The 13,289-nt window shown below is 38.9% G+C and overlaps 1 protein-coding gene across 1 annotated transcript in view; it reads left to right on the top strand.

Annotated features, from left to right (window-relative positions):
- LOC111873191 (probable ATP-dependent RNA helicase DHX35) overlaps positions 1 to 13,289 on the top strand; it is a gene marked incomplete at its 3' end in the record, with an annotated part of 88,525 nt that overhangs the window by 8,098 nt on the left and 67,138 nt on the right. The window contains 1 exon segment of the mRNA XM_023867703.2: positions 12,243 to 12,310. Coding sequence (XP_023723471.1) covers positions 12,271 to 12,310 — 40 coding nt within the window. The 5' untranslated portion in view covers positions 12,243 to 12,270.

Below are 13,289 nucleotides of genomic sequence, written 5' to 3'. Positions count from 1 at the left end.
GATAGCATTTGAACCTTTGGCTGTGCCTGCAAAAACACAGCATGTTAACTCAAGAACTAAATTGTATTTTGTTAATGGATTATAAATTTAACTAACCCCATGGAGCTGAGCCCTTCTTGGGAAGCCGCCAGATGTGCAGTTATTCAAGAAAACTTCCCAGAATTTTATGGAACCCAAAGGTTCGTTACTGTGTTCACAAGTGCCTGCCATGGGTCTCTATCCTGAGCCAGATCAATCCAGTCTGTACCACCCCATCCTATGTCTCTAAGATCTATGCCTAGTGGTCTCTCTTGGCTTTCCCAGCAGTATCCTATATGCATTCCCATTCATGCTACATGCCCTGCCAATTTCATCCTCTATGACTTGATCATTCTAATTGTGTTTGGTGAGGAGTACAAGTTATGAAGCTTCTCATTATGTAGTTTTCTTCAATCTCCATTCAGTTCATCCCTCTTCGACCCAAATATTCTCAGCAACCAGTTCTCAAACACCCTCAGTGTATGTTCCTCCCTTAATGTCATAGACCATGTTTCACACCCATACAGAACCAGAGGAAAAATTATAGTTATGTATATTCTGATTTTTATGTTTCTAGACATCATATGAGAAGACATAAGGTTCTGGACTGAATGATAGCAAACATTACCGGAATTAGGTATCCTCTTAATTTCCTCTTGATTCAGGTTTTGATTTGTTACCATCGTTCAGAACTGTGTCACATTTTAAAACGTCTGTTAGCTGTCTTTTCATCATGATTTTGCCCTGAATTCTAGTGACGAGACAGCAACATATATTTAGTTTTCTCTTTGTTTACTTGTAGACCAACCTTCTTAATAGTGTCAATTGAAGTTTCTGTGTTTTTCTTTATGGTATTTACATTATCACCCAGTAGATTCACATCATCAGTATAGACCAACAGCTGGTGTGTCCCATTTAATTTTAGTCCCACCTGGTTTTCCTGGACCTTCCTAATGCCATATTCTAAAGCAAAGTTGAAAAGGAGTGGTGATAAAGCATCTCCTTGTAATATTTGAGGTTTTAACGGTGGTGACTATGAAGAATGCCGTCTTCTAGGATGTGGCGCCTTTTGTGTGAACTGATATTTTGGAGGAACATATCATATTAATGAGTCTGTGGACCTCAGACCATTTTACCTCCTGCTTGAATAAGTTCTGCCGGAAGTTGATCACTACCTGGCGATTTACACCTCTTCAACTTTGCAATAGCGATTTCAATCTCAGAAGGACTATGATCAGGTACATTCGGCTCAGCTGTATGTACTTCTGTCTGCCTAACATCACTGACCCTATGTACGTTCATTAACTGAGAGAAGTAGTTCTCTTACCTCTTCAGAATACTGTGGGAATCTGCAAGCATATCGCCATTCTCATCCTTCACTAAGTTATTTCTAGGTTGATAACCCCTCTTAAATTAATTTATTCCTCTATTCAGGTCTCTAATGTACTTGTTCTTACATTTTGTTGCAAGCTCATTAATTTTGTCTTCCAGATATTCCCTCTTTCTTTTCCCGAAATATCTGCTGGCTTCACATCTTGTATACTTTAGATTATCTTCATTTATTCCACTTGGATCTTATAACTACTTCAGTTTGGCTTGTTTTCTTTGATTTAATAATTTTGAACATTCTTTGTTGAACCATGTTTTATGCTTCTTCAGATCTTAATAACGTAGACTCTCTTTGGCTGACATTTTCATATTTTATCTGATAGTTTCCTAAACTCTGTTAATATCTGCCTCTGTGTCTAAGGTCTCCAAAGCTGCGAACCTGTTTGATATTTCAACATGATACTGTTCTTTCTCCTCTACCTCATTTACTTTCTTGAGATTGAACCTTTCCATATGAACTCTATGGGGGTTCTTTTTTTTTACTAACTGCCATCCTCCCCCCCTCCCCCCCAGTCATATGGTGGTCTGCTACCCTGAAGGATCTGATATCAGGATTATAAACTTACATAATAAAATACATCAACACAATCAACAGATATTTGTAGTAGAGTGCCATGTTATGTTGTAATGCAGTTCTGGGGAGGTCTTTCGATGCAATGCATGTAATAATAATTGATTATATATTTGTTTAGTTACATATTTTGGCTGCAGAGGCCATATTCAGGTATTTGGTACAATCGTTGTCTGCTTCCTGTTGAATCTGTAATTGGCCAATGTTTACATTGTGATTCAGGTCAAATTATTTTGCCTAGATTAGATTAGAGTGGCAATAGAAGGCAGGTGTAGGATGTGTAATAGCAATGAATTTGCAGAAAAGATGTAAGTATAGAAAAAAGTAAAATGTAAGTATTTTGCATGCAATTAGAGTATAAATTGTAAAATGTAATGAACTACCAGATGTACAGTATGCGCCACGAACAACCACAGGACGACATCAAAGAACCTTCTTCTCAAGAAAGAAAGGCGGCACAAGTTCAGCCCCCGTCAGGAGAGATGATAAGAGAGAGGACAAGAACCTATTTGGTTTCATAAATTCTAACTTAACACTTCGTGGACCAGTGATTTAAATATTTAAATCACCCTGGGGACTGGCATTTTTAAACATACCACCCTAACTTGTGCACTGTTCACTTTAAAAATTAATATAAAATCTCCTAATTAATTTTTTTAACTAAAATTTTTGGAGAACACTTACCAATGCTCCTAGAAGTGTTTGAGGGTGTGATATTTCTGGAAACTTTCCCCTTTGTGAAGTAGCATTACACAGAACTTGCAAATGTAGACATACTTCTTTTTTGTGAACTGTGCAAACATGGCATTGCCTAGAAGTATTCTTCCCCTTGGAATGTTCACTCTTCACAATTTTCACGAGGGTATTTTTCCACATCACTCAAGAGTCGCCCTGGGGGGTCCACATGAGGCCTTTGTGGGGTGGGAGTTGATGGGCCTGGTCGTACTAAGTCTTTGTGTGACCCTGGTTCTTCCGCCACCATCTGGACTGTAGCCCAGGCCTTTGCCACATTCATCAGAAATGCTTTGTATTTCAATTTCGAATCAGGGTTTAGATTTTTTTTAGTTTTTTTGCTGTCCCCGCAATGTCACTTTTACTGTCTGTGGCCACAATTCTTTGTTGTCCCCTGTCACTGTCGCTGTTTGAATGACAATCCATTACTACGCGTCTCACAAGGCAGGTCAGCTAGGTCATCGGAGGAGAATTTGTCCTTGATCCATTCTCCCCACTAGCTACTGGCTGATACACACAGCTTGAAGAAGGCAAAGCATTTTCCTTTATAGTCGGTTAAGTAAAGAGCGAGGTCAAGTTACTGACTGCTAACTAAACATTCCAGAGTCTTATCACGCATCTGCAGGCGGTTGCGTGCAATGTAGGTGGCGCCAGAGCGATGTATAGTGTGTTGCAACTTATCGTGTTCTAAAAGCCTGTTAACACGTGAACGGTCCACCATGTTTAAAAGCGAAAAACCTTTTAAAGGGTGCGCGGTCCGCGAAGTGTTAAATAACAAAAGTTAAAAAAAATAATATATCAAGACAGCCTCTGTAGTTGTGAAAACTTTGGATTTTGTATCCATTTGTGTATTGTCAACATTGTATGTCTACATATATATATATATTTTAACATTCAGAACATCCATTGTATGTAATAGTGGTTTCCAAACTGTATCGATGTCCCTCTGATGATGGTCTCTAAGGACCGAAACTTGTAAGGGAATGAAGAATTGAAACAAGAAAAACTTCACCAGTCACACTGGACAGAATTGTTTTTTAGCTTTTATAATAATGTTAGTGTGACGGACCAGAATGAAACAAATCAAATTCATCGACAAGAATCACTATGTAAACATTGGCCAATGGACAGATGCAGCGGGAAGTAAACAGTGAATGTATTGAACGCTTGAAGATGACACCTATAGCTAAACATGTAGCGAAATAAATATGTAATCAGTTACTACATATATTGTTTTGATGGAGCTGCCCATGGTGAACATAGTTTTGTCTGTTGCCTGTGCATCAGAAAGAAACCTTCATGAGCTCTGCCTGGAACTTCTTGTTAATTTATTGTCTTAAAACTCACAGGAAGTGTAATCATGATGTAATATATTGTGCTATATTTAATTGATTCTTGAATTTCGTCCTGCATAAAGGTCCAGTTTAATGGCAAACGGATCTTGGTTAGTCATCTAGAATTGTAATTAACTCTTAAAATGTGTTTAACTGATTAAGCAGTATACCTTGAAGGCACATGGGGGAGTGTATGTATAGATCCACGTATTCTTGACCTTGGCACTAGTTTAACTTGAGTGGTTGGCTTCATGCCCTGGTCTTTTTTTCCCAGGTGAAGGAACCCACAGTACTCCTTGTATAGGAGGCTGGGTGGACCCCAGATTTTATCTGAACAACATGGAGAAGAGAAAGAAATTTTTCCCTACCGGGACTCAGACTCCGACTCCTTGGTTGTCCAAGCCATAGTCAGTTGTTATACCGACTGAGTTATCCAAGCTCCTGTAATTAACAGTTAAATAACTAAACACTGTACCCCCCCCTCACACATGTGGATATGCACTTGCATAATAATTTGAAAGTTACTGTTTTCTGGGATGTGATGCCAGGTATTACTGGTAGATCATTATCAGTGATCTGGAGGAATGTACTACCTTCATCTTTATGCTAGATCTGGAAGCACATTCCCTCAAACTGTTAGTCCCGATTACCACACTACATGGTGTCACATCCCAGAGGGCAGTATTCTTCATAATCACCACCATGGGAACTTAGGATCTTGCGTAATAAAATACGTTTGAGCTTAACACTTTGTTGTTTTCTGTGCCCTTTAATGAATGGGTAAAATCATAGAATAACATTTCTTCCCTGAAGAATAGACTTCACTCTGTGTATAATATGAAGGAATGTGTTAATAGACGTACCTTGCATTTTCATTTGTAAGAATTTGCTCTTGCCAACATTTTGTATGTCCGGGTACACATTGAAGCCAATTATAATGAGGATGAAATTATATTTCATCCTTTCTCCCATTGTTGTGTCACTCACGCAGTCCAAGCCAGATTTGTGAAGTTAATTTGAGCCTAATGAATTTTGTTCTGACTCTGAGCAATATCCTGTCTTTAGTGCAAAGAAAGGATGAACAAGTGATGTACGAGTGTGAGCCGGTATCAATGAAGACTATGTCAACAGGTGAAGGACTGTGAAAAGATACCACTTGATACCGGTATGACATGCGTGATAGTTAAAATACATAAAAAAATGCCACGATGAAAGATGTCAGTATGATTGAGGTAAAGTATCAAAGACAGGTCTATAGATGTCATTTTAGTCAAGAAGCATCGACATTATCTGGAGTGGAGTGAATAATTTTAATCTTATAGATAAACATAAGATATAACATGAATGTTTATGTTATACAGTAGATATATTTTAAGTCATTTAATGATGCTGTTGGGATAGATAAATAATAATAGTTCCATTGTATTGTAGGAAATGATTGGCTTTGCATCTTACTATCTCGATGGATCATAGGCATTTTTTGAGAGGCTTATATCAACTTAGCTGGTTAAGAAATTCCCTACTCTGTATGAACCTTGAAGATTCATTATCCCTATCATGAACCAATTAAATACAGTCCGCTCTCCCATCTGTTTTCTCTTAAGATTCAGCTTATTGTTATACTCCCATCTGTGCCAAGGTCTCCCAAGTTTCTTTTTCAGGCTTTTCAACCGACGTTTTTATGTACACATTTCCCGTCCGACATATATGCCAAATTCCCTCCCCATTTCATCCTCCTTGATTTTATCACCCTATTAATATTTGGTGAAGAAAAATGTGCTGACCTAGGAGGCCAAGTGATTGGTCCACCTCTAACAATCAATCTCCCAGCCATCTCTGGTTCCTAACCAGGTGTCAAAAATGTGGCAGTGCCCCATCTTGTTGGAGGATAGTTTGAGATAGTAATTGGGATGGGTCCAAGTACGATCATTCAGTCACAATCTTTTCTGAAAAGAAAATTTTCCAACCAGCTTGTCATGAATTAAGCTGGCCCACACGTTCACTTTGGGGCTGTCTCTCTCGAACTCACATGTGACATGTGGATTTTGACTGCCTAAAATCCTGCAGTTATACCTGTTCACAGCTCCATTGACATGGAACGTCGCATCATCCGAGAAGCACACTCGGTGGAGGAAATCGGGTGATGCATCAGTTCTGTCTAGCATGTCCACAGCAAAGTTTGTGCATGCTGTTTGGTCACTCGGTTTTAGTCCATGAATCATTTGAATCTTGTACGCTCTTAGGCGAACCTTTTGTGTAGCACATCATGCACTGTTTAACATGGAATTTATAACTGCAAGCTAGCAGCACGAATTTATTTGCGCGGACTTCACTGGGATGCCTCACTAATGTGATCAGCATTTTCTTCAGAGGTCTGTGTCTCTCCAGGAGATTTTACATGCAACAGATCACCTGTAGTCTTCAGTTTGTTGTCCCAGAACCGAATGCTTTTCCATGTAGGAGGTTGATGTCCATATTGCGTTCTAAAACAACGCTGGTCAGCTGTAAGAGGTTGCAACTCTGCTAGCCACAACACGCATTGAAGCTTTCCCTGTAGTGTCAACATCGTTACTGAGGTTACCGAATGTCACCAGTTTGCGCATGCGCGTAAGGTGGGCATGAGAAGAAAACTTTCAGAATTTTCCTTTCCGCTGACATAAACCAGATATGTGTATGACAGTTTCCGAGATATAATTTTTATTTTTTTTTTTTATTTTTGATACCTTTCATCCAGACACCTGTATTATGATCAAGAATTTGGGTTAATTAAGGAGCAGATGGGACAATTACATATTTTACGTTTTATTGACCAATTTTATATATTGTTATATTTTCTAATTGTGTTGTGATATTATTTGTTATGTAGTTTTTTATTTTTGTTTTGGAAATTTTCCTGTTGTATAGTGTTCCTACAGTTCTAGATCACTTTCTGTACTTTCTTTTGCAGAAGGTTTGTGTTGTCCTTTATGGTAGTTGTACATTTCTCGTAATAGTCAATGTATGTCAGTGTCAATTTCAGTACTTACCACATCTAGAGTATAACCTAGATTGTGGCGGGGTTTGTTTCTTTATATCGTTCCATTACCTAAGTTTATTATCAGTGTCTTTCTGTGAAGGATATCAGTCTCAGTTATCAGTATCAATATAATCATTATATTGTACCTCTGAAGACTTGTGTGTCTTTGGAGCATGATGAAATAGTGAAATTTACAGATGGGTCCAAAATAATTTATATACACTTCAATAATTTATTGATAATCCAGATGTGATACAGAAGGGGATGGCCACAACAGATGTTGAACTAGAAGAAATGTTCAGTGTGCCCACCACTAGCATGTAGACACTTCTGAGTTCGGCAGACTAGTGAACGAGCAACCATGGCCAAGGTGTCCACTGGGATAGCGGCACATGACATTGTCGATGGTTTTTAACAATATACCACATCCTTCAGTGACCCCCACAAGTAAAAGTTGAAGGGGGTTGAAACAGGTTAGCGCCCAGGATACTCAACACTACATCTTCATCCCATCCATTGACCTGGTAGGGTTTCATCATGGTAGCCTCTGATGTCTCGGTGGTATGATGGTGGTGCACCATGTTATTTAAAGTAAAATGGTCACTCCCACAGAGCTGATGAGTGACAGGTAAAATTAATGTTCAAAGCATGTTGAGGTACGTGGGGCCAGTAATTGTTTCATCAAATAAGTACGGTCCAGTTAAACCTCTGTATGACAGTATGGAAGGCGTACTAGTGAAATTAAATCCAGGATTGCCATGGCAAAAGCTGCATTTAGCAAGAAGAAGAATCTTTTTACGAGCAAATTGGACTTAAATTTGAGGAAGAAACTAGTGAAATGCTACATTTGGAGCATAGCTCTGTATGGGGCTGAAACATGAACACTTAGGGCAGTAGATCAGAAACATATGGAAAGTTTCGAAATGTGGTGTTGGAGAAGGATGGAGAAGATCAGTTGGACCGATTATGTGAGAAATGAAGAAGAGTTAATTAGAGTCAGTGAGCAGAGGAATATCCTACACAAAATAAGAAAACGGAAGGCTAATTGGATTGGTCATATCTTACACAGAAACTGCCTTCTAAAGAAGTTATTGAAGGAAAGATAGAGGGGCGGATAGAAGTGACAAGAAGATGTAAGAAGATGCTGGATGACCTTGGGGACAGAAGAGGATAATGTCATATGAAGGAGAAAGCTCTAGATTGCATTAAATGGAGGTATTGTTTTGGAAGAGACTGTGGACCTGTCGTCTTGACAGATTACTGATGATGATGATGATGATGATGACGACGACAGTCCACACCAGACAGTCCTGGTAAATTGGCTGCTTTGCCCACATGAATGTCTGGATATTCCGGAGCTAAGTATACAGAATTATTGCGATTCATGTACCATTCAGCTTAAATGTTGCTTCATCAGACCAAACAGTTTTGCTCAAGAATTCCTCATACTCTGTAACTTGTGTTTAAACCACTCAACAAAACTGCACTCTGTGATCAGGATTGCCTTCATTTATGGCGTGTAACAACCTTGGCACATCAACGTTCCGTTTAACACATTTTGAATGCATTGTGCACTTTTTGCTGAGCCCTGTGTCAATTGCACATTGGTTTGTGGACTTTTATGGTGGTCATATAAAACTGTTCCAACACTATAGAAGAAGAGGCGGGACTTGTTACTGTGCCAGGCCTCCCAGATCTTTTCTTGTGCACATGGACCTCTAATTTTTTATGAATGCACTTATACTACAACTGTCTTTGTATTCGCACACGTTTTCAGATTTCCATTACAACTTCGAAATTATCTTATGTTGCTCGAATATAACCCTCCACTGCCATATTCTTTGACAGTCCAGCCATTTGATAGGGTGGCTCTGGCATTTATGTGACTAACACCATGTTTTGAGAGAATATCACACTAGACATTGTACATTACGTTTCAGTTGAACTGTGAAAGTGTCCGTAGATAACTTATGTTAAAATGTGTATACATGTTTGGGCACCTTATAAGTTTTAGTTAATGCATTCTTAGATTTGCTGTTGACACTTCATTGCACACACTTTACTTATTCATATTTGTTCAGACTTTACTTTGCAGTCTGTTGTGTGGCAGGAATTCTGAAACTATAGTCAAGAAATTAAAAACCCCAAAAAGCAGTTGTTTGTCACTCTGATTACACTGAATGACAGAAAAGTTTGCCAATGTATGCCAAGAATATTTATCGTACAGGATATATGTTTCACATGAAGGTGCATATTGTGACGTGATGGCTAAAAGCCCGAATTGTGGAGTGAGAAGATACATCCATTGCTAGGTTACAGCATGGCAGAGACACGATGGTGCTGTTAAGTGGTCATTCCTAACGGCCAGCGTACATGTCAAGAGTACCTGGGCCATTGATAGCCAGCCGCCCATGGCAACAGCAGAGGAGCTGTTTGGGGCATTGTTTTCTGTTTGTTCATTTGCCGAGGTTATAAAACAGGAGCCTATGGACTTTTCAGTAGTTTTGCGCCTGATGAGTTGGAAACTACAGTATTCCAAAATAGATTTGTAGTATTCAGATCTCCTGCCAATAGCGACTTATGTCTAAAGCTTAAGAGCTCAGTGATGTCTGCATCATTCCAGGCGTGGCCTGATGCAAGTAACACTTCACTATTACCAATCGGTATGCAGACCCCAGTGGCTTCTATTGAAGTGAGGGAAGGCAGGTATAAGAGTACATGATTATGGGGAATGTCTTTTCTAACTGCAACAGCAGTTCTGCTATAGTCCGATAAAAGTGATAATTTGGAATGAAGAACTTATGGTGTTTGAGATATGTCTCTGAGAGCAGAGCCACATCAATTTGTAAGTCGTGCAGCTGTTTACTGAGCTCATTGTGCTGCCACTAAATACCATTTGCATGGTATGCTGTGACTCTGAGTGCCTATGAACTTTAGCAGCCAATGTGTTTCATGAAGGTTAAATACCATTTTTTGTAATGACCATTATTTTGTCTTTTTCTGACACATCTTCACTGAGATCTTTGATGATCTGTCTCTGTGTCCATGTCCATAGTGTGAATTCATGAGTTAAGACTGCTTTTGGAGGCAGCTTGACAGCTGCAGATGTTGGGACTGGTTTAGTTGGCTTCGTGGTTGTCTGTGAGGTATTATTATTAGAGATGTGGCTCTTGCGCCCCTTTATGCCATGGAAGTCATCATCCTCACTCGTTGATTCCATTGATATTTTGCTCATTACACCACTTTGCCCTGGCTGTGCACTCACCTTCAGGATGGCTTGCAGTTCATCCAGTATTACCATGTACGTATTGTAAAGAGCGCTAAAAAGCGGCTTCCCATCTAGGCCTTTACAAAAGTTTGCTCTGTTCTCCGCACTGCTCACAATAGAGATCCATTCATAGCTTTGCCCCACTTTCACTGGGGTGCATCTGGCAAGGTTCTGAATGTCACTGAGTTCCCTGTATACTTGTTGCATTACAGAAGTTGCTTTGGGGTGTTTATTCATGATGGCATGACATTCAGATTTCAGTGATACTAGCTTCTGTGTCCAGTATTTCTGGAATCCTGGTATTGGGACATCCACCATCTTGGTGTACACTCAAGTTCACTGCATGTTTTGATGTTTTGCACAGCACTGCGCACATTGCTGCCAGGTGTCAAACTTCACTGACACCACCTTTGCCAAATGGGTGTTGGTCATGAACACGTTATGTAAAGTGAAGTCTGTGGAAAAGACATTGTCCAGCACACATTAAGTTTGAATCACAAAATCCAATCAAGAGGTCAAGAGATGTGAGAGAGTTGCCAGCCATCATTGAACATGGAAGCTGAGGAATCTACGCTGATGTGGTATCTGTTTCCAGGCATTGCACATTGAAGACATGGAAGACCTAGTGCGTCCCATAGTGAAGTGTAAAGTGCTTAACTGGTGGATCTGCTATAAATACTTGTAGTTCCGATTTGTAAGAGTCAAATAAATCCAGTTACCAAACCAAACCCCATGTCTAGTCACTAAACACATGACAGTATTTTCATATGATCCCGTCATATACATGACACCTGCTGTTGGAGCTGAAGGGTGTTCATTCCCATTATGCAGCAATACAGCTTTGAAGCTAAGCTTTGAGGAATCATTATACAGCTGCCATTTGTTTGGGGTCATGCTGTATGGTAAGGGCTTCCATGAGAGAATCCACATTATTATAGTAAACTGAAGTTCCTCCTAGAGAAGAAAATAGTAAAAAGTCTTTTCAGTCCTTGCATAACCTTTCACTCAGAAAGTACTGTTCCATATGTTTTTTTTTGTGTCATAGTAATGCCTAATCTGTGTTAAGAAGAATGACAGTATGTTAAATGGTCTTTTGACTCTGTTTATATCGTGGGAATAATGAAAGATGTTTGAGGAGGACTATTTAGTCAGCCCGTTGGAAGTCTTAAAATTTAATGTGTACCTTGTCTTGAGCCCTTTCGTCGTAACCAAAATAAAACTTTTACACTTTTTGATAAGGGGAGTGAAATTTCACCTTTGACTTTTAAAAGTCTGCACACACAGCAGGAACATTTTGGTTGATTGACACTTGGCATGCTGGCATGATGTGTACAGACTCACACAAAAAGATGATATTCAGATTACTGGAAATTCAGAAATTTCATGAATAGAATAGACAAGATCCATTGAGTGAAAACATGCTAGCAACTAACCAGTAGAAGTCAGCATGTAAGCTGTGTGGCAAACAAAATTGAACAAGAATGGACATGTATGAGTACTACACATAAATATGCAAGGGGTGACATGCAGAACCATAGAAATCGTGGGAGAAGCAAGTCGCAGACCCTTCTCTGTTTCTGTTGTAATATGTGTCCTGAATAATGTAAGCCTGTGTGTCACTAAAAACTGTTATTAATAGAAAATACTGCTTTGATTTTTGTAATTTGCATAGAAGTAATATAGATCACAAAAACTATCTGTGTGACAGAAACTTTATTGAATAGAGTTAAAATTCTTCTGGGTTCATGTACTTGTATGCTACATGTTTGTCATTGCTCTTATTGTCCTGTTGTATTTATCTTAGTGTTTACCTCAGATTTCAGTGCGAAGAGAAATAACATGAATACCAGTGCAGAAACATTTTTTAATTATTCCCAGAACTATTCTGAAATATAATTTTTGTTCTTGTTATAGATGGTGCAGTTTGCAAGGATATTAAGTAATGTTTTCTTCTGATGTGAAGCCAAGGTTTTTGAAACCAGGTAAGTGTTACATTATACAGAACTCTAGTATTACCTTAGTTTAATATGGGTTTGAAACTTGGTTTCTCTTTCTAAGGGAAGAAGGGAGAATATTTGCATCTAAGAGTGAGGAAGTAATAGTGGGATGGAGAATATTATGTAATGAGGAGCTTCATGAATTATATTCCTTAAATATTATTAGGGCGATGAAATGAAGGAGGATGAGATGGGCAGGACGTAGGGAGGTAAGAAGTGCATATTTAATTTTAGTTAGAAACCAGAAGGGAGATATTGGAAGGCTTAGGCTTGGTTGGGTGTGCAGTAATAGAATAGAGCTTACAGAAATTGATTACATGTTAATTGGATTCATCTCTATCAGGATGCTATCCAGTGACAGGATCTTTTCAATATAATAATGAACAGTCATATTCCATAAAATGCAAGGAATTTCATGACCAACTGAGGAGTTATTGGCTTCTGAAGAAGGATCCTGCACCGTGGAGTTAAATTCTATCTTTGAGAGGTTTTACTGTACACAGTCCTTTCTTATCTTCCAGAGGGGAGCATAAGCTTCTGTACTTCAGTGTGTTGTGTTTAATCCTTTGTTTGTTATTTGTGAGGTGTCATATATCTTAGCTATGTTTGATTCATGTTCTGTGTGATATTACTCTTCTCCCATATTGAAATTTGACAATCTTTGGACAAATTTGTGGGCTGCACGAAACATTCATTTACGGCCTTATGCATGCTCGGAATTCATTATGGATCAGTGTGGCTCAGAGTTTAAATTTTGTGACAACTTTTGGTAGAATTCTGTTATCAGATCTCAGCAAATTCTGTGAAATGCTTTATGGAATATTTGGAAAAGCCTGTTTGTTGTTTTATGTAAACTGGGCTTTGTTATGGATCAGTATGACTGGGAATTGGAATTACATGGCAGCTTTTGGTGGAAGTTACCATAGTGAACTTTAGCAATGTCTGTAAAACCATGTATGGGATA

Source organism: Cryptotermes secundus, unplaced genomic scaffold (genome assembly GCF_002891405.2).
Source record: "Cryptotermes secundus unplaced genomic scaffold, Csec_1.0 scaffold540, whole genome shotgun sequence".
NCBI lineage: Eukaryota > Metazoa > Arthropoda > Insecta > Blattodea > Kalotermitidae > Cryptotermes > Cryptotermes secundus.
The sequence above is the reverse complement of the archived record's forward strand: the minus strand, read 5'-3'. Positions and strand labels throughout refer to the sequence as shown.